At 40.7% G+C, this 23,207-nt stretch overlaps 1 protein-coding gene across 2 annotated transcripts in view; it reads right to left on the bottom strand.

Moving 5' to 3' along the window:
* cadm1b (cell adhesion molecule 1b) overlaps positions 1–21,383 on the bottom strand; it is a 166,442-nt gene extending 145,059 nt beyond the window's left edge. For both annotated transcript variants that reach the window (XM_073480959.1, XM_073480968.1), the window contains exon 1: positions 21,277–21,383. In XM_073480959.1, coding sequence (XP_073337060.1) covers positions 21,277–21,352 — 76 coding nt within the window. In that variant the 5' untranslated portion in view covers positions 21,353–21,383. The remainder of the gene's footprint in view (positions 1–21,276) is intronic.
* Between the last annotated feature and the right edge of the window lie 1,824 nt (positions 21,384–23,207).

The following is a 23,207-nucleotide window of genomic DNA, read 5'->3' as shown; positions in this document are numbered from 1 at the left end:
TTAAACATGACCAGAAGCCAGTTTACTCAGCCTGTATAACTATAAACAGCTGAGCTTTAGCTGGACAACATTCGGACGGACAGCAGAATCAAAGCACTGTCAGACTCCTCCGTCTAACGAGCTGCTTCCAGTTGATTGAAGCCATGAAAAATTCAACTGGCCACATCACTGAAACAACAAGTGGGACAAAACGAGGCCTGAAGAAACATCCCCTAAACCCAACTGGCAGTTTAAGTGACGCTTAACACAACAGCATGGAAGCCATCGCTTAATAACGGGAAACAGAAGCATCAAACGAGCGCGGCCCGCTGCCAGACTCATTGTCACATTGTCTGCCGGTGGTGGCGCGTATGCTGCGGCTCTAACAGGTGATATATCATGTGAACGATCATACAGCTGGCTCGAGTGATGATGATTTAAAAGGCTCGGTGAGAGGAGACAGCTTGTCTGAAAGCCTTGTTTCACCGTGTCCGCGGTCTGATGTGACGCAGCCCAGAGTCACCTTCAGATGCAGCATCCTCTTGACTGAAGGCTTGATGGGTCTCATAAATACCCAATCGTAATTATGATCCAGCAGCAAACAAACCTCCATTTTTCAGGCCATTCTGACAAGAGTAAGGGGTAAATGGAGTAGGCCTCGCTGGCATTTTGCATATCTTCTCTGACTGATGTGTCATCGTGACGGTTTAATACTCCATAATTATGTCTGATGGCCACGCTGGTCGGGGTCGGCGATACACGGCCGCAGAGTGAAGAGAGAGATGTTTTGCCTCAAATTGCGTCCGTGTTGATGACACAAGAGGGTGATGAATATTCGGAGGTGACCTACTCAACACAAAGAGCGATGGCTGCACACAAAAACAAACATGCAGTTGGTTTGTCCGCTTGTGTGTCGAGGGAATTATTACACATAATTATGCATAATCACCGGACAAAACATGTCAGCCGTCACACTAATAGTTTGTTTACCAGGAATATATCATTTCAAACTTTAGACGGCGCATAAGCACAAGGTGACAGTATTTTTTCCTAATAATGTCACTTATACTTACAATATATTTTGACAGGCAGGTGCTTCCCCGAGGGCCCGCAGCTGTCATTCAACAGTTCGTCAGCCATGGGCTCAATGTGTCATCCAAGTAACCATGAAAGTTCCCAATGCGCTGCTTTCATCTACCTGTGCTGCTAATCAACAAGTTATCGAGGCAGATAGACAACAACCCTCTTCCTTCTGCAGGAGTGTAAAGAATAAAATACATGTGTCAAAATGAATCTGCGACTGTTTGCTTGTTAATATTCTGTTCCTGACAAAGAGGTGACAAAGAAGAAGAGGTATAACATAAAAGTGTGATGAACCGCCGTCTGATCCACGTTCCTCAAGTGTGTTTGCACCTCTTTATCTAATATTCCCATTCCGTTTCTCTTTATTGTAATTTTACTATTGTTATTTATGTCTACTCTGTACAAACAACACCATCGAGGAAGATTTATTTCCCCTCTGTTGCTTTTCCTGAGGTTTCCCTTTTTCCAAGCTAGTTGTCGCTGTGTTCAAGGGCACAACATGTGAACTCTATCCAATCCAATATGCAGAAGATTGCAATGTGATCGGCTCTACACATGGTAGATTTGGTATTTCCATTTCCTCTGACAATGGCAGGATATTTAAAAAGTGGCAAAAAAGAGAAAGACATCATGGTTTGACTTTAAATAACTTTGTTCCACACAGGAAACTATCATCCCAACCTCCTCCTTCATCTTTTGCTTAAAAGGTGCACTGCTGTAATTCCTCAGAGGGGAATTGGTGTGTTCGAAGCTAACAAGATGGCTACTTAGAAGGGTCTTACAAATACAAACAAAGTAAAACAGTATGAAATTGTGTTGCCCTTTGAGGACAGTCGGTTCATCCCGCTTAACCAGTCGCGAAAATCAATCATGGTTGAAGTTTTTCTTCCCCTTTTCGCTCGTTCTCTTCTCTTAAAACGTCCTACCTTAAACTACATAGTGCAACTTTAAGGCAGTTCGTGAAAAAATTACAAAATATAATCTATAGGAATTGTGTACATGTGCATCAATTCCCAACTTTTAGCACGACTTATAATTAAAACATGCGTCCCTAAATATGAATCCTGAAGATTAAATGAACTGAAAGTATATTTTCCTAACCTTAACCAAAGTGCTTTTGTTGCCTAAACCCAACCACAGACCAGATGCCAACTCTGGATTCGGGTGTGACAGTCTTTGACTTTGCACATCTGCCATCCATCCTGACCTCTTCGTTAAAAAGTGTTTCATTCAGTCAAAGAAACGTGGCACAAACTTAAAAAAAATCTAAATTAGTGACACGAATCCTGCAATCCTGATACTGTGTTGTATTGGCCTACTTAAGTACATAACATGATTTACACTATTTTCTAACAAAATTACTTTATCTAAGTGAAACCATGATCTTCTAGCCAAGTAGCTTAGTTTTTTGGCTGGACCTTACCAAACTGTTGTTACCTGTAACTAACTTTCTTCATGAAGGCCTTATTAAGCTCCATTTTTATCGCACTGTCAGGTACCATGTTGTCGGCAACAGACATACCTCTTTTTCTGTTTGAAGAACAGTTCATAGACATTTCAGGAAATGTGCTTGTTCGCTTTTTTCTGCTGAGAGTTTGACACCACTCTCATATGCATCCATTAAATAAGCTAAAGCCAGGAGACAGTTGGCTTAGCTTAGCATGACGGCTCAATGTAGGGGGAAACAGCTAGCATGGCTCAGTCCAAAAGTAAAAAAAAAATAAATAAATCTGCCTACCAAAACTTCTAAAGCTTACATCTCATTATCTTATCTTATATCTTGTTTCTGTAATGTAAAAACAAGCTGTGACTTAACAAGGGCTAGATGGTTAGCTTATCGCAAAGACTGGAGGCAGTGTGCAACAGCTAGCTTCTCTCAACATGGCATTTTTATTTATATATTTACTTTTGTACAGATTGAATAAACATTATATAACATGTAAATTTTGAGTTTTAAAGGTTTTGGTGGATTTTTTTCTGTTTTATTTGTGGACAGAGCCAGGCTAGCCGTTTACCCTTAGCTGCTAAGCTAACCTAACCATCTCCTTTCTGTATAGCTTCGTATTAAAGCAATGACTTTCGTGGAGAAAGACAGTTTGTTGAGTCAAATAGGTGGGTTGGCGTCAGACCCGAGCCACCGACCAAAAGCATCGGTACTGATGAGGAGAGCCAAGGATGAGACCCAACAACTCAACCAGTTTCGTATCGTTAAGCTTAGACACATAACTGTGGTATCGATCTTCCAATCAAACTCTCAGCAAGAAAGCATAAAAGCAAGATGTGAAACTTTTCTTTTAAAGGGATTTTGTGTGAAATAAAATGAACTTGACAGAATGCTGGATGTCAAAGACTGAACCAAATAAAGGGTTTTGTCGGCTTTATTAAGTCCAATTGGATTCGGTGTGAGGATGCCTCTTGTTGAACACACCGCTGTCGTACTATAGTTTAACAAAACATCATGTAGCGTACTGGTAAAGATTTGGTAATTGCTCCCGTGTCAAAGCTGCTGAAGTTTCATGTAATCAACAAAATTCCATTTTGATCGATAAAACTCCACAGAGGTGTGACCGAGATTAAGGGTACAGTTTTGACCTCAGCTGAAGCACAGCAAAATGCTGTTTAATTCATTTTCTACACACAGGTCCCTCACCACACATTCCAACCTTGAGATTGGACAAAGAGGAGAAAAAACTGCGCCCCATCTCCCCCCGCACACACACCGAGTGGAGAGCATAGATGTGTGTAAATGAAAGCATCACATAATACTTTGGACTGAACCGCAACCTTGACTGAAGTCACTGAAAAGACAGCTATTGAAAAAACATCTTCTTTGTTCTCTTCAATATTCATCTCCCACACTTTTTTCAGGGCGATGAATGAAGAAGTGGACACATGTACATTTTTTTACACCTACTATGGGAAATTTAAGTCGCCTCTTTAATTGAATACGCAACATAAATAGTATATATGAATATATGAAAGTGCTATACAATCAGAGTTAAGTAAGTATCCATGACCTTTATGTCCACATTTACATGATATGCTGCTGCCTTCGCTGTCTTGAAGAAAACCACCGACACCAAGTCAAATATACAAAGATACAGTATAAGTTAAGGCAACAGAGACAGACTCGTTGAAAATAAAGAGACAAGCTCAAACAGAAATAATTAATAATTAATCATTTTGAAACAACTTAAAAATACATGGACCAGAGGTGAAATTTAGGTGTTTATGAATCTTAAATGTGAGTGTGAATAATTGTCAAAAGAAATTACCTCGCTGTTGCAAACATTATTTTTGTGCCTGTCACTTAAAATGTGAGATGATTTAATTATTAGTGATGAGTCTGTCACAAGTTTTTATTATTGAGTGACAGACTTGTTTATAGCAGTTAGAAACAAAAAATAAAACGTCTCAGGCCAGATGTGCGAAGACACAATCAAAACCAAACCCATCACTTCTCTATCGAACGTGTGCCAATCATTACAAAAACAAATCATTATTTATCCCTTTAAATGACCAAAACTAGACATCATTCACTGTGTTTTGTTGCTGGAAACACAGAAGAAAAGCGAGAGACCAGGTCAGACGGAGACAAAAGACTTTCTGCAAGGTGATTTCATGCCGTATACATCAGTAGATTTTTCAACTTCTTTTTTTTTTTCGCTCCCTGGGTGAAAACTTTCAACAGCTTCTTCTCTAATATCTGCCGCTCCACCGCAAGCGAGGCTGCTTTCTGATGATTCAAATAATTCCAGCCCCTCTCTTCAAATGGAACATTTTGATGGATTATGCAGTGTCAACCTTCACCGCGCTGAACACATTTGAATAAATGTAGATTTGAGATTTACTGAAAGATGAGGCCAACATGTCAAAGTGATACACAACTGCATGCAAATGCTCCGCACTTCTCAAGCTGTAGCATTTTCATAAAAATGTGGTGTGGAATTTTTTTTACAAACTTCCCTCGCACCAAATCCAAATTATTTTTCATGTTAATTTCATTTATTCAAGTTGCTGTCACACCACATATTACATGTTGTCACGCTGCACCGACAGGCTGTAATGAAGTTGATGCGTCCGTGCTCTGAGATCTATTGTATAAACTGTCTTCATTACAGACAAACTTTTCATTTTCCATCATATCATTAGAAATTCAATGAAAAGGGGCTTTAAATGTGAAGAGGTTTCACTTAAATTGGCCCGAACGTACAAAATCAAAAGGCAGGGTTGAATAAAGCAGCAATTTGTGCACCCAGTGAGAAACAATCAGCGCAGACTTTAGAAAGATATGACATTTGGGATACAAAGTGACAACATGAAATCATGTACAACAAGCCTATTACACATGTATGCCATTTGACAACCCTTAAGTCTACTGATATCTGAACCAGAATAATCCATGTTAGGTCCAGCCTATTTATTCATGCACAGATCGCGGTTCTCTCAGGCTTGGGAAATCAGCTTTTGCTTCAACACCGCCTTTGTCACACTCATACTTCCCTGCCCTCGCTAACTACACTATCTCCCTGCCTGTTCAAGCAAAACTTTATGCTAAGTAAATCATTTACATCTCCCAAGCAGCCTATCTGCATTTTCCAATAAAACCCTAAATTGATGGATGTCATCTTAGTGCTCACAGGCAATAACTCCTGCTGCTTCGAAATAACAATATGTTTTGGTTTTATGAGGTCTAGACATGCTATTCTTTTTAATGACATCCCTAGGCCAGGGCTGTTTACATTTATTGATATCTGTTTTTAGACGAGAGCCACTTTGTCTTCCTCAGAGGTTTCCTATACCGGGGCTGAGTTTTGACTTATGTTAACAGAATAAACCTTTTCATGTGGCGAGTGATATTTTACTCATATACTTCTCTGAGATGCATTTTTTCTGACGTTAAACACAACATTTTTACGATATCTGGACTTAAAATTCATGAAACACAATCGTGAACCACTTTAAAGTGTTGTTTTATTGATTTTGACACTTTGGTGAAGGTTCCAAATAACGTTGCCTTCTGCGTGGCCATTTACAAATCAAGTTAACAACACTTGATTTATATAACCCTTAAAACTCACACGGGCATACACATAAGGTGAATAAATTGGATTGAGTGAAAGTGAAAGCTTATAAACATAAACATATAAAATAAAGTGTAAAGACTCAAATCTAATCAGCCACACAACATGTAAAGCTGTGCCTGAAACAATTTTTCTTAATTTACATTCACATACATACATTCTTAATCATACTGTGTATGGAGGTCTGAAACTGCCAAAATCAGAAGTAAATAAAGAAATATATAAATGGATTGATCAATTAATAAATAAGCTATTATGTATAAAATGTGACAAATGTACTTTTTTGCTTTAACATGCATCTGAATGTATTTACCTTCCATTAAAGGTGCACTATGTAGTTTTGGGAAAGACATTTTAATCAGAAGAGAAAGATTCATTGACTGATTTTCTTTATGCCTAAACAAAATAAATAAACAAACTCTCTTTGTTTTCATGACTGAATAAACAAACTGACCCGAAAGGACAACACAGTTTCATACTGTTTTACTTTGTTTATATGTGGCGGACCCTGCCACCATTCTAGCTTCAAACAGTGTTCTGGGGACCTTATTTTCCTCCGAGAACAGCTTGTTTACTCACTTATGGAAAGGATAAATATTTCTGATTCTGTATTATTACCTCATTAATATTGTAAATATTATGAATTTCTTCTCCAAAACTACAAAGTGACTTTTAAATAAGTGTAAAGTAAAATGCAAACTTAGTTGGGAAAGTAAATAAATAGTTGAATTAATACAAAGGTAAATAAACTCAGAGGACTATTAAAGCAGAAAGAATAAGAATTTAAGAATTTAATGGCATATTTACTAATGCATTGAGCTTTTTAGTTATTTATTCAGCCTTTTTATTTGTGATTCTGGCAGTTGCATTCAGCTTTAGATGCTCTGGTTATTTACCAGGAAAAATTCCAGCATTTATTTTTTTGCTCTGGCTCAGTTGGAAATGCACCAGTCAGGATTTTGCAGCATTTCAAACACATTCTGATGACTGCAGACCCGTGGTCAACCCGGAGTGCACATCGAGACAGGGTGGAAATATACAGAGGCCATTATCATAAATTAGAACGGATCTCGGAAAGACCGCTTTTAGTATTAGTGCAGCAGTCTCATGAAATCTCTTGCAAATTGAAAACTCTCACACCTCTTGGGCACTTTAGTAACAACCGCCCGTCATCCACCTGTAATTGAATTGATTCTGTTGATCTGTATGGTTTCATGATATCCATTTTAGCTGATAAGCATATTTGTATATATCTTTTTATTTTCGGCATCACTGTGAACGAGGGTCACCCTCAATGATTTCTCAGTGAATCTTAAATAAAACTTGAATTGAAATAAGTGATAGCAGCTGGAAACAATCAGGGCCGATCACATCAGTGAGTCCTCCACACCACAATGACCATGACAGTTTGGCTCAGTCACATAGTTTTTGAAAAAATACGTCCCATGTCTTTTCCTGAACACTTTTCTTTGACGTTGATGGAGATGACGAGGTCAAGGAAAGCTGTGCAGAAGAATTCATAAGAAAAAGACAACTGCGGTCCGACTGCACTTACAGAGCAGCAGGGCATCGAGGGACTGCATTTTTATCCTTTCCTTTCACAACTGATGGTCCAGTGCACCCTGTATGCTAAAGAAGAAAAGAAAAGGAGACACTGAAGAACCTTTCCTTAGCATTCAGAGGATTCGACCAGCTCTTAGCATGGCTGCCACTTAGATACTTCCAGGTCATTTCACTCAGTTATGGACGGCAAAAAAAGGCTATTCAACCGCAGCTCATCGATGGAGAGTTCGGAGATTTTCCCAAGAGGAAACTCATCCAGGAAGTGAAGGAGCAAAGGCAGTTTCTGTCTCTTTTTTTATTCAAAAGGCTATTGTGACAGGCCAAAATTGACTATAATAAACACATAAGGTTCTCTTGTTTCTGAAGTTTGTATTTTTCATTTTTTAACTCATATTATTAAGGACCACTCAATTAGATTTGGTTGAATCTACATGCAGCTAAGCCACTACTGCCAAACTGGGAATTAAACAGTGTTTATGGCTGCATAAACTGACGATTCCAGTAATTATCCTGTTTACAACTCACAAATAATGATCCTGTTTGTGGATCTCTGCGCCTCGAGAAAAATAAGAGTGCTTTGTGTCATGAGCCCACATGAGAATAGAGGCCTCAGACTTAAAAACAAAGGAAATGGTCTCTGACACATGTGCAACTACTGGCAACTAAGTCCCGTTTTTTATGTAAACAGTGTTGAAATGTACAAGAAAAAAATCCATGTATTCTTCATGCAGAACATGGTGGACAGAGCAAAGTTCAGTCTGAGCACACAGCTGCTGTGTCCACACATTACACTGGTTATGGTAAAGTCCTTCATCCTAAAGCTGCATCGTTATTGTGCTTTAACATCAAGGCACGTTAAACGCAAGAAGTCAAAGAAGATAGGTGTTGAACCTTTTTTTGTAAACAGTAGCTCTGTGCTAATGAGCGCCGGCATCTGTTCTGCCTGGGAGGAGAGAAGAAAACCAATTGAAACGCAGTTTTCGAGAGGGTGCAGACTTTACAACGACCAATTAAATTTACGGGAGCATCATGGACTGTCAAAACTAAATGAGACGTGATTGCATAAAAGAGCACGGAGAACTAAAAGTGCCTCTGTGTGACGGATGAACTTTGGTCGTTCTTTCAGCGTGTGTGCACAGTACAGTATGGATTTCTGTGTGTAAGCTACACGGCGTCCACAAAGACAAAGGTCCTTCTTGCTCAAGGGCTGACTGTACACATGCAAGAAGTTTACCCGAGTGGGCGGAGGTGCCACTTTTATATACACGGATGTGGGGATGGATGGCATCTATGTCTTTGCCTTATTGTGTTCGTAAGGGTGATTTTTTTGAGAAAAGAGAAGCTAATTTGTCATAACTGGCAAGAAGTGTTGTGTTTGAGAGGGTGCGGCCTCTCAAACAAAAAGCAGTCTCACGAAGCCGCATCAAAAATAGTATACTTTTGAGTATATTTATATATGCAGGCATAACTGCTTTTTCTATTTTTTTTCCCAGAATTGGTACACTGGTGGAACAAAGAACAAAGGACAGATGAAAGAATTAACTCTGAGTGAAAATCTGACAAGTGGAATCGGCTTATCTTGACAAATGAATAGCATTAATGAAGGTCTGCCGCTGAGATCCATCTGTAGTGAGTACTTTCAAAACTATTTTGTACACTTTAAGTTGTACAAGACTTTTAATAGGGAAGTTATAAAGTGCTGTAAAGAAGAAGAAAAACAAAACAAACATCAGCACATAATGATAAAGAAAAAGAACTTGCACTGTTGACTCCATTAAGGCCCAGAGCTCATTAACGGAGACTCAACAAACTTCAACGCCCCTATTAGACCCCATTGGGAAAAGAGAAAAGAGGAAAGCAGGAGAAAAAAATGTATCAATTCGTGCATAACGGGAGCAAAAACAACAGCTAAGTACGAATTACGGGTTAAATGAATAAGGGAAGTTTGCAATTAAATTTCTTTAAATGTTTTGTTTTGCTTTGGTTGCAACTGTTTGTTCACCTTTTTGTCTTTTGGAGCACATCAGTGATTCAATTATAAACAAAGTCTACTTATATTCCATATATTTAGTATAACTTTAGTATAACTTTTCTTATCAAGGATATGAATATGTACTGCACCTCAAGTACTGTATTATTATTATAAACTAACTGCAAAACAGTACATTTCAAACATTAGTATTTAGCGCTACAGTTGTATGTAGTATGAGATATTGAGATAGAGCAAAAATCTCAAAAAAATGAAAAGGCAATGTATCATGTGTCTGCAATATGACACCCACAAAAGCCCAACCATGTGTCTGCTTTAATAAAACATACAGATAGGAGGTGTCTGTTCAGCAGCCTTTTATCAATGACTGAATTACAGAAAATCAAAATGTTCAGTTATGCTACGCACAGACATGGATTTGATTTAGAAATATAAAAGCTGCTGTGCTACAGTAAGAGCTCCATATTTAAACTGCAGGCCAGCTGATGGCTTGGCAGCTCGGGGCTTTACTTCTCTTGTTAGCTACAGACACGCTGCTATTTGGAAGCCGATGGATCAAGCCCATATTTCCTTTCAAATACATTTACCTGTCATCTTAGATGTAAACAATGTGACTTTGAGTTTCCCCCTTCCATTAGCTCTATTGCCTCCCATGTCTCTCCGCAGAGCAATGACTCAAGTATGAGAAGTAATCAATAGGCTTCTGGTTTGGGTGAATGAGTCTTAGTGCTTGGTTTGCACAGTCTTGATCGGCCTGACAATGACAGATTATAGCGCTGTATCTGAGAGTAATTAAGATGGGTCTATTGTCACGCTGATAACTCAAGAGCATGATGCCTCCGAGGCAGGCGGCGCCGACCTGTCAGAGAACAGCTCACTTCTGTGTAAACAGCATCAAAATGTTCTTATGATTCACCTTGAGAGAAAGTTCTGCATCGACTGTAAATTCTCAAACAATCATCATTTTGTTTCCCATTATCAGCCTCTCTTAAGACCGCCACTACTACTACCACAACAATATTGGCAAGTATGGCTTAAAAAAACTGAGCATTTGAGAATGCACACTCTTCCCTGCCAAATTATCTCCCAAGCTGTCCAGTTACTAAATTCAGTACTACCTAGAGTAAATAAAGACGTAAAAAGCCAATTTTTCTAAAACCACACTACACTCCTGGAGGTGTCTTTTTTGTAGTCCAACAACAATTCTGGAAGAATTATCCAGCCCATTCCCAGGGCGACAAATACCGACGTTTTGTCAGAGCCGCTGACAGGAGGGCAACACCGGGTCAGTTGTCATGGGTCCTGGGTCATGGAAAGTCCTAGAAGGGCCCTCTAACCCTTACAATTATCAGCCGGGGGGGATCTCTCGAGACTATTTTTATCAGGTGCAAACAAGACTATCTGCGGCCCTGCATACAGACACTCTTTAGCATCTGTATGAGACGCACCAGGCCAATGAAAACCCATCTGTGCCAATATGAGACGACAACTGCAACTACTCCACCTGACGTAATATAGAAAGTCCCAAAAGGGGTGGGTGTCAGGAGACACACCCAGGAGACTCGAGTTCATGTGCCCTTGTGAAACCACCTGTGCTTTTCCTAAACGTAAACAAGCTTGCGTTAAGCAATTACCATGTGGCTTTCTGGAAGGAAGGGGAGTCACAAAGGGGCACCGGTATTCCTTGACCCGGGATGAGAACGTGATTATCAATACTTCCTTTCTTGTCTAAAGTTAGATGAGAAGATTGATAACCACTCTCATTTCTCACCACTGAATATGAAGCTGTAATCTCCAGCTGGCTAGCTTAGCTTAGCACAAAGGCTTGAAACTGGGGAAACAGCTACCGTAGCTTGGTACATAGGCAGCTTTGTTTAACCTAGAGTCTCTGCTGGTTGTGTAAAATGACAAAAATATGATCGACAAAAACTGTGATTATTGATCAATAAAATCTTTTTTCAAGCAAAAATGCCCCAAATTTTCAGGTTCCAGCTTCTCAGTTGTGAGGATTTGCTTATTTTCTCTGTTTTATATGACTGTAAATTGAACATCTTTGGGTTTTGGACTGCTAATTGGAAACGTATGTGTCATTTTCTATTCTAAACGACTAATAAGTTAGTTTAAAAAGCGGCACTTCATCACAACCAAACATTTCACGCAGCATTGACTCATTTCAAGGCTATTGCCTGAACACAACCATCTATTCTTCTGGCCCTTTAGTGTATTTAATGTTGTTTCTTTAAGACTTGTTTGTTCTTTCCAGCTGGCATCCCTGAGTGTATTGCACAAATAAAATTAGAGGAACATTAGGGTGCGATGGAGGCACTGCTGAAAAGAAACACAGAAACGTGGAAGTACCGGGCTATTCTAATGTTGTCCCCTAGTCTAGCTCTTTCCTGCTGTGTAAGGGAATAATATTTCATTCAGTCTGCATAAATGAATTTGCAAACAGCACTCCGACAAGAAAGGGAGGGACTGATTCCAGGGGAGGCTGTTAAGAAAGCAAGGCACCTGTCCTAATATTTCAGTGTATATAAGCAAGAATCTGGGAGAATTAGATTTTTTATTCTTATCTCAGAGTAAAGTACAGCATCAGCAGCGCTACGCCTTTTTATTAGCCATAGGATCTATTGATCAGTGTAGTGTTTGCATTCTGTTGGCACTTGTTCCGAGTACATGTATTTTTGATTTTCTCCAGCGGCGTTGCATTACTTCCACCTGTGTGCAGCTGCTTACAGGGGACTCGAAGTGCACACTGGTTATTTTATCAGGCTCAGATCTGCCCAAACAAGCCCGGAGAGGAAACATAAAGGTTCTGCTCCTCCACTGTTGTTTGAGATGCCACATCTGAGCTCTGCCAGACAGAGTAAAGCTCTCGCCTTCAGATTTCCACAGAAGTGAACAGCCTGAACTCAAACAGCAGTAGGCGTATAAGCGATAGGCCTGGTCCGAAGGGGGTGTTTGCCCAAACAGCCCCTTAACTCAATATCTGTAAAGGTGACCAAAACAAAAAACTATGTCACGATACGCCGTCTCATTGGTCAAACACAAACCCAAACGCCGTGCAGCTGCTGTTCAGGCAGAGCGAAGGAACCTTTTTCATTCCAATTCAAGCAGTGGATTAGTGGGCGCTCGATAACTGAATTTATTGATTAGAGATTCAGTCTTCTCTCTCAGAATGAGTTCTTTCTCCTGCACATTGATCAACAGTTATTTAGTCTTAATGTTGTGAGTTCTGGCCTGAAACTCTCAAGGTTCTCTTTTTGTCGATTTTCTCTCTCGCTGTGGCTGACCTAAAAGGCAGGACAGCTTCTTTAAAATCTGTTTTATATATATATATATATTGGGTGATCCTTCACAACAAGCAACAGTCAGAAAAGATAACATCACTGCATATAATTTTCCTATTTTTAGGCCTTAATTGCGGTTCCCCTTTGGCGCAAACAGTGTAATTTTGAACGCTGTGATGCTCTGATGAAATATATTATCTAATATTGTTGAGAACCGGATCATTGGTGGCTCAGATATTACATATGACACATGGTTGAGTGAGCAAATTATGTAGAGCGCCCCTTTGGGCTGATCAGTGTAATTTTTGAAAATGTGAGATGCATCCCCAAAATCTGATCAAATCCAACAAGTGAACAAAATGTTGCAGAGTCCTGCTGAAGCCATCAGTAAGAATTTTTAAAGATGCAATGAGTGAAACATTAGTGTGACGACCCCTCCCAGTCTGTTTGTGGTTTTTAACTGCTCCTTTTTCTCCGTCTCCCATGCTCCCACGTTTGGTCATGTTTCCATTCATTTAGATCTACTTTTAGTTTTAATTTGATATAATACAATTTACCATTAAATCTTTGACTTGTGGGAAACCGTGTGGTGTCCCACAAAGATTAATGTTACAATATGATGTACACAAAAATAACAAAGCTATTTGGAGACAGAAAATGTTGCCAACACTGTCAAATCAGAGCTGCTTTATTAGCTTTATTGAGTTTGTAGCTACTACACGACAAAGTAAAGATGGACATACTTTGAATTCAAGTTATTTTTGGGTTACGATCTACAATGAAAGGGCACTGTGAAAAAACTCATGACGACAAGCAGTGTTGTTAAAAGTACCCAAAAGTCCTGTGACATTACTTTGGTAGATCTGAAAGTTACTCATGCAAAGTAAAAGTAAAGTGTGTATGCATACATATATTTACTTAAATGTACTGTATACTCTTGGTGAACTGAATATCTGAATCAGTGTGTGTTTTTTTATGCGATTTCCATTCAAATTAATTAATTAATTAAAGTCATCAAAAACATAGAGGGAGGAAACAGTACAACATCTGCCTCCTAAATTTCGTGGAGTGAAAGTGGCAGAAAATGGAAATAGTCAAGTACCTCAAAATTATACTTAAGTACAGCACTTGAGTGAATGTACTTAGTTAGATTCTATCACTGGTGAAGAGTAAGTAAGTCTAGAGCCATGCTAGCAGCTCTCTGAGACAACTTGGGCTGTGAGCTAAATGCCAACATGCATATGTTTAGCTGGTGTAATGTTTACCATGTTCAGCACCTTAGTTTGGCTTGTTAGCATGCTAACATTTGCTAATTAGCGCTGAACACAAAGTAAAGCTGAGGTTGATGGTTGAATATTTGGTATTTGGTTATAGATCATAAAAAGAACGTACAGATAAAAATGCTGGCGACAGCAGATAAAACGTTAAAGGGGAAATCTCGCAGGGTGAGTTGTTACAGTTGTTGATCGTCTAGGTCGTCAAAATCAGTAAAATATTCGATGACTTTGTAACTAAATTCTTGCTGGCGATTCCTCTAGGTAGCCCAAACTCCTCTTTTTGTTTCTACCATCGTCTGACTTCAACAACTCATCTCTGGCGAGACTCCAGATCAAGAATTCTTCATGAACAAGACTTGCGTTTCTGGTTACAAAAGTGATTTTATTATAAAACAAAAAGGTTTCCTTTTGAATCAATTCTGTAGTGTTGCCAGATACTTGACAAGCTCAGCCAGTCAGAGGCAAAAACAAGCACTTTTAGTGGACAATTGGAGTTGCCCCCGAGGACCAAACATCACTGCAATCCACCCAATATCTGTCGAGATAGTTCAGTTAAGACAAAGAAAGTAAAACTTACGGTGGCGCTACGTTGCCATCGACTGTCTTTTCGCACGTTTATGAAAAGGCTTGGTGAAATTGGCAGGAGACCAGGCAGCAGTGACAGCATGTAGCAGATGGATTCTCCCTCCCAGTCCCTGTACTACTTTATTTCAAATTTATTTGGCAATCCAGCACACTGTAGTAAAATTTAGGGAAGGTTTAAAGGTATCAAAATTTGAAACCCATCCAGCCTTAGTAAAAAACACAATTACTGGCATCTGTGTAGTTATGAGTGAGCGACAGATGAATGGTCAGACGGAGGATGATCTGTAATACCTCCCCCAACATCACGGCAGGATGCACAATGAACAGGAAAGAGGGGATCGCTTTTAGCTTTTTATATTCAACTGGATTCCCATTTGTTGGGGTTTTTGTTTGAATTACGATACAGCGCAGGTTATATGGAGGATATCTACCCAATGGAGTTCTTCATTTCAAGAAAGTGCTGTGCTTTGACGGCTCCGCAGCCTTAATGGTGGCTTGTAATTGCTCCATCACCCATACTAATGTGCACTCTGCGCCCTTTTCAAAACAAAAACATTGCGTTTCCTCTTCTTCTTTTTTTTCCGCCGTGGACCCGATTGTCACCGTCTAAGCATGGCAGCCAATAGAGTGAGGACTCTCAGATCCAGGGAACAGAGAGAACAATGTCATATTCATAAGCGGAGACATCAGCTCTCCTCCTCATTACCACAGCACAGTCATGAATGGGAGCTTCTGTCCCCACAATCATGAAAGGACCTGTCATCTGTCTGTTTCGTCTAATTGACTGTTTACTACATTTCAACACTGACAGACAGACAGACACACAGACACATTTTTGATCATCCTCAGTTTGTCATTCAGTTTGACACCGAAGTACAAATCCCTCACTTAGAAATGTCCCCAGTTTTCTCTTCTTTGTATATTTACTACACGGCTCAAAGTGATAGCGCGTCTCACGGCAGCGCTCCTGTGACCTTGACAAAACAACCAGATACAGTATTTACTTGAAGGTCCCACTATAAAGCGTGTGGACAAAAACACTTGTAGGCGGCACCCAAGGTGATGTTTTTGAGGAGAGATTGGAGTCTTTCAGAGACTGAAAAGAATAAAAAGTCAAGGATGGAAAGATGTTTTTTCCCAACGTGGACCTCCATCACCACCTTCTTCATTGGCTACAACCTCTGACTTGGAAGGACAAACCAAAGTGAAATCTGCCTATTCACCGCAGCGAGAACCCCTCGGCTCTCACATCCGCTTGCCATTCTCAAAAGAGAGTGTGAAGTTTGATGGTGGACGCGCATTCACACGCTGCCACAGTCAGACAAGGCAATAATGGTTTAAATACATTCAATTTTCAGGTGAGACCTTGCGCCTTCACGCACACACACAGCATCAAAACTCGAGAGTAGAAAAACAGCCTGGAGATGCGATGTCCTCAGCGAAGCCAACATCACTTACTGTGTTACATCTGATAACCACTGGTTAAAATTTCTCCCTTCCCTCCGTGCCAACTCTCTTCCTGCCCCTCCCTCCTCACCAGTATGATTAGCTGCCACCGCATAAAGTAGTGCCATGCATTATCTAGCAATTAGAGTGAGGCTTATTAAGCAGAGTTTAATGTAAATTTAATGAGCAATAAATTCAATTTCTTTAAATAGAAGAGTTTATTATTCTTACAAATGATGTACTGTGGTGATTTCAATGTACAGGCGATGAAATACTTCACAAGCAGGCACATATCAATGGGCCATTAAGTGCGGTATTAAATATATCCTGAAACAAGGTCCCGTATAAGTGCTATTTTATACAGATCGCAGAGAGAGAAGACCTCTTCAGTTCGCTGCAGAGATAGCGCTAATGTACTGCGCGTGGTTCTGGAGTGGAGCTGAAACAACTGAGCAGTTGTTTGTTTTTTTTTTCGAGCAAAACTGCCAAACACCCTCCGCTTTCAGCTCCTCGATTTGGAGGATTTGCCTTTTTTCTGTATCCTGTGTGATAGTGATCTGTTAAAGTCTGACTGTTATTGAGACAAAACAAGCAGATTCTTCAGCTTTAAGAGCCAGTAAGTAAGAAAGTAATCAGCAGATTAAAGGGGCACTATGTAGTTTTGGAGAAGAAATTCAAAGTCAGAATTTTAATATTTACAATATTAATGAGGTAATAATTCAAACTCAGAAAGACTTATTTTTTCCATGACTGAATAAACAAGCTGTTCTCAGGGGAAAACAAGGTCCCCAGAACACTGTTTGAAGCTAGAAAGGTGGCAGGGTCCGCCACCTATAAACAAAGTAAAACAGAACTGTGTTGTCCTTTAAGGTCAGTTTGTTTATTCTGTTTATTCAGTGGTGAAAACGAAGAGAGTTTATTTATTTAGTTTCTTTAATTATAAAAAAAATCAGTCGGTGAAGATCTTTCTCTTCTGATTAAAATGTCTTCCCCAAAACTACATAGTGCACCTTTAATGTATTAGGATTTTTGTCTTTCTCTCTTGTTATTTTCTCTCTCTTGTTAAAATCTATGACAATAATCGTTAGTTTAGCTGTACATTTATTCAAGTGCTGTAATTGAGTACGACTTTGATGTACTTGTGCTTGTGTTTTTCTCTTTTATGTCACTTTATATGTCCTACTTCAATACATTCGAGAGGAAAATGAGGAAAATAATATGTTTGCTTCACACCCTTTACCTCCAGACACCCAGCAGTCCTGACAACAAGTGGAATGACTCCGTTTTACCCCCTTTTGGGAAGTATGGCTCCATTACATTCCTTTTACGATATCGCCAAAATGAGTACAGCATGGGGGCACCAAGTTAGGCTTCCACCTGTGGCATTGTAAGTCTGCTTTTGTATGAAATTCATGTGTGTGTTCCCCAGATCCGAACAGATTCCTCAGATGAAGATTTTTCCCTATCTGCCAGATCCAGGGAACACATATATCATACCTGCCAACATCAGGCCCCCAGTAGTCTTATATTTTAGATATCACATTACATTATATCATTTTATAGTTCCCATCACAATGAAGAAGAAGGATAAGCCTGACATAGGACTACAGTCTGCAGAGTGGCAGTGAGACAGGAGGAAAATGTCAATAAATAGGAAGGTCTCACACCAAGTGGAGTGCTACATGCAGGTGTATTTCCTCTTCTCAGAGTCTGTTTCGACCATTTTCAGCGGCAAACTGAGCGGAGTGGAGGGCTCGAGCGAGCGCAGGGATGAGTGACACACATCAGGCAGGGTCAGTCTCTGCCTCTGGGGTGGGTTGCCAGGTAAGAAGACACACATCCCACACAGAAACACCCATTTGATTCTTCTAACTATCAAAATCGGGAGAAATGACGGAAGATAATCGGAAGATTAGCGGGAGAAAGGGCTAAAAATAAGGAGTGTTGGCAGGTATGACATACATATATATCAAGTACGGCTGCAACTAACAATTAATTTTATTATCAATTAATCTGCTCAATGTTCTCACGAGTAATCAATTAAGTTTTGGGTCTATAAATGTAAAAGTGACCTCTTCAAATTGCATCTCCAACTGTCCAAAACCCACTCTCTCTTCATTTACTCTCATAAGTTACAAAGAAAAGCAGCACATCCTCATAATTTAGAGGCTGGAACCAGCAAATGTTTGACATTTTTTTGCTCGAGACATTACCGAAGCGAATAATCGATTCTCTAAATAGCTGGCGATTAATTCGCTCTCAATCAACCAATCGTTGCAGCCCCGACTTCAAAACATTAAAACAACTGCTTTGACACACTGTTACTGCATCAGGAAACATAATCCAGGAACATATTGACTGTACAATAATGTAAAACTCACAGGGGACATTTTTCCGAGTGAGTGGTTATAGTGGAACTGAAACATTTTTACACTGTTGTACTGCTGCTCAAGGATCTGAATATTTCCAAAACTACTGGAGTTCTTCTGATGACCTTATCTTCAGTACTCAACAGAAGTATGCAGGCACAGATATGAATGTACGTCCTGTAGGCCCCGGCATGCACCATGACCCTGGTAGATCAACACACGTGTCACAACATGAGGAAATAAATCACTGCCAACCTCCAGAACACACACACAGAAAGCAAACACAAATGGAGGGCAGAGCGGCACGCTGTTTGCAGATTCCAGCTGCATCTGATTCAAAGCCAAACCCCACCATAAGCAGCAGAAGATGGACATCTTCAATTACTCATCGTGTCACGTGCCAACTGGCAACCGAGAAGCACCGTAACAACTGTATGTTTCCTTTTGTTTCTCTGAGATCCCGTCTTTCAGCGGCGCCGTGAGGCGTCATGACAGCTCGTATTGATCCACTTCACCATCACTCAGCTCTGACGAATGACTTTAAGCTGGCAATAAGTGGGATTATGCAACCTTCTGAAATTCGACCATCTGATATGCTACAACAGGCCGGGCCCCAGGAGACGTGTGGAGAGGAATCCTGCTAAACAGAATCTTTGTTAAAATGCAAAGTCTCAGCGTTTCATAACCGGATGCTCATCTGAGGGAGCTCTTTGGCTTTATGAGTCACGCTGCATAACTGTTAGAACAAGTTCCTCTTACTCCTTCTTTAATTAGCCCTCCCTCCTTATCTTCATAATAAACTCAACACCTATCGTGTCAAGCAGCAATCCAGTTAGTGGGGTTGTTTAGAGACAAAGTTCAAATCCACTCATGCTGGATTATGAGGAAAGAAAGGAAGAATCGGAAGCTGTCAAAAAGCAGACTGTCAGCACTCCACAAAGCACGAGCTCGGGCCCTGCTTCTGCTCCCAGCAGCTGGCACAAAGACAATCAAACAAATGAAAAACCCTCAGGTCAGATCATCTCCTGTGCGGGGATTTCTTTTTTTTTTGTTTTTTTTACCTGAACTGAGAGCATGAATTCAGCTTCCTGATGCTGCTGCAACCCTGGGCGGATTGGAGCTGGAGGTTATTGCACATTCATGATGCATTATTTTATTTGACTGAGAGGTTAATTAACTTAATGTGACACGGAAGCGCTAGACAATGCTGTAAATGTCATTCAACTGGTATTCAACACAAACCGTAATAAATTCAACAACTGTGAAATGAAAGCTTGTAAGCAGTGAGCTGGAAAGGAAAGAAACACATCACTGGTAGGCTCAGTCTGTAGAGGAGGGGGGGGGGGCAGGTTGTCAATGTCAGCACACGCACACACTTTGATGAGTTCCTGCAGACCTGTTGATGGCTGATGCAGATACTCTGCACAGTAAGCAGCCACTAATTCCAATGTCTACTAACCCAGTGAAAGAAGTCACTCCTTCAAAAGTGTGAACCTGCCATCGCAACTGTTGCTTTGCCATTTTAACAACCACAGGGACTGACGGCACAACAACAGCGTCCATCCTACCAGCTGGGAGAGATCTTTTCTCTCTTTTTTTTCATTTTAAAGACATTTGTAACCCCATACATGCGTCAGTATTGTCAGCGGATACGATTTCCAGGAAAAGAAAAAAAGAAAAAAAAGAAAACACACACTGACGCATGCAACTCTGATGCAACCGCGGTGGAATAACGTGGCGGGGGGGAAATGATCGGACTGACTGCAATGGTCGTGCTCATCAGGGCGCCCCTGGTTCATGCAGTTTGCAAAAAAAATAAAGAAATAAATAAAGCCCCCCCTCCAACAGCGACATGGCAGATTTACATCTCCAGCCTCACTGACGAGCAGGAGGATTAGAAGAAGTGAAGACTGCGGTGGGAACACACACACACACACACACACACACACACACACTGGCATCAGAGGCTGCAGTTGTGCGGCCAGAGGACACTGTGAGAGACTAGAGCTGCAATGCGTGTTTTTTTGCTCCAAAGCGCACCTGAAGCGCAGACTTGAGAGATTGTGAAGATGAGTTGGGACTGTGGAGGTTTTTTATCATGCGGCACGACTGGAGAAATGGATCCGAGCGCGCGTTCTCTCTCGTGACCATCATTTGATGATGATGATGTTGATAAAGAGACACGTTTCACTGAGCACTGCCTTCAACTTGCCCCGTGGCTCTAAATCCTGCACGATTTCACTCACGTTATCGCCGCTTTTACTTTCCCTCCGCCTTATTGTGCAGCCACTAACATTACTTTTTATAGCACTCCTCCTCTGTTAGCCCCCGTGTTGTAGTACTACCAAGTCAGGACAACACCCCATCAATCAGCGGCAAAAAATCACCACACAAGTCCGCCAACAGTCTGCAGAAAACATCGCGGACACACCAAGAGCGATAGAAAGTGATGCTGAGATTTCCAGCCCCGCATGTGCGCATCTAGCGCGCAAACGCACCGCACAACTTCTCCAAAGCCCCGGTATAAGCTCCTCTCTGGCTTCATCTGTGGATGGGGGCTCAAATTCTGCATCACGCAGACACACGCACATGCACGGCACAAAAACTTACCTTTCGGAAGAAACGCCATCGAAATCACGAAAACAGAGAGAGAAATAGCGAGAGATCCGCTCCCCGTGATCGCCATGTTGGACACCTGCTTGAGACTGGCGGCGCTAAATCACCTAGAGACGGCCATGGGATGAAAATGTAGACACATGAGAGGCGGAGGGAGGGCTCAAGCAGGGAGCCTGCTATCATATTGGGCTGCATTATGTTGCAATGACATCTAGGCCTATAAAATCATATAGGAGTATCACAGTGACACATTTTATTGTTTTTGCCCACTGAACACACTGTAATCCTCAACAGGAATATTGGAGGTGTATTACAGAGATACCATGGGAAGTGTAAAATACAATGGAGCGCGGTGAGGTAACCATAAACTCACCACCGAGAACCACAGACACTTTATAGGAATATTATAGTAATTTTCTTTTTATGGTTATAGTCTGTTAGCTCATGTGGGTGAGACCAACCACAAGAAGCACGGCTATAACAGCGTTTAGTTTATGTTTATTATACAGCAGTGAAGCAAATAGCTGTGTAAGCTGCTGTTTGTTAAACGGAGTGTGTATTGCAGTCTGTCATTCCTTAAAATTTTTTTAAAAAATGGCATTTATCCTTCTTCTGCAGTCATAAAACACACGTTTATGCCACTTTTTAATCAACATTATTCAAGTTAAACTACAACATCCAGAGTAAAGACGTGTTCACTGAGGTTTTGTGGCTTCAGGTTGGTTGTTTAATTAAAGGGACAATCAGTAAAGTTTGTTGAGCGTTACTAGTTCTGATGCCATGATGTTCAATGCCTACTCAAAGAGCGCCCCCTTTGTCCTTGACTGGTGTATTACATGCTGTAGCTGACGGGTGCTGGAGAGGTGTTCAGAATTGGTTGGGGGAAGAAAAAGAAGAGAAAAAAAAGAAAATCACATCAAAATTTCACAATTTAAAAATCACCCACGGAAATGAAATGCTAGAGACTATTAATAACTGTGACTGACTGAACTCTCCCTTCTTCTCTTTTTGTCTGCTTTATTATATCTGGCAGTGTTTCACCCCCCCTCCCTCCTCATCCTTCTTCTTCTTCTTCTTCTTCAGGAAACTTATTCTCACCTGAAGAAGAGGAAGAAGTACATTTGGAATATCTTATGGGAATCACAGAGCCACAGAGAATGGTGCATGACAACGGTGAATCTCATTTCCCTTTTTCATTGTGTCAAAACAGCACAAAGGCTGCTAATTGCACAATCTATTCTCTGAGACTGCGTGTCAGTCCTCATTCCATGGATGAGTAGATAGCATTTAGAGCTTCACTCTAATGCTGCAGCCGTCCCTATCACTACAGATTGAATTCCACACATCAAATTTATTTCAGATGTTATTATCTGTGGCAGCTTGCCAGTTCTGCCTGCCACTCACACAATGTCTCCACAAGGTGTTTTCTCCCTCGCAGCACCGGCCAGCCTGCTTTATTTATTCCAACGGCATAGCTAGGTGGCCATCCGTCTGTGCGCCCGCTGGGGGGAAATGCTCAATAAGTAATATTTCCACATTTTGGATGTTCTGTTTTTCACATTTGTAACTTTTTTTTGTATTATTTGTAATGATTTGATTTGCAGCATGGCTGTTGGTTCATTGCAGTTCTTGTTGCACTCACACTCCCCCTAACTTTTTTGTTTCCACTCCCTGGTGATTCACTCCACTATACCGCATGGCATTTCCTTTGCTCATGAGAATAGATGGGGTTCCTGGGTCTCTCTGAGAAGAGAAGCCCAAGCGTCTCTGTCTCCCCGAGCTGGATGAATAATGGATGTGAATGGATCAGATGACTGAACTGCTTCATCTGGATCGTCTGTAGTAATGCCCAGTCATAGATTCCCTGTATGTGCGCTCAATCTGTGCATTACGTGAGGAGCTGTCACGCAGCACGCAAACGGTTA

The sequence above is a fragment of the Pagrus major genome, chromosome 2, assembly GCF_040436345.1.
Source record: "Pagrus major chromosome 2, Pma_NU_1.0".
In the NCBI taxonomy this organism is placed as follows: domain Eukaryota; kingdom Metazoa; phylum Chordata; class Actinopteri; order Spariformes; family Sparidae; genus Pagrus; species Pagrus major.
The sequence above is the reverse complement of the archived record's forward strand: the minus strand, read 5'-3'. Positions and strand labels throughout refer to the sequence as shown.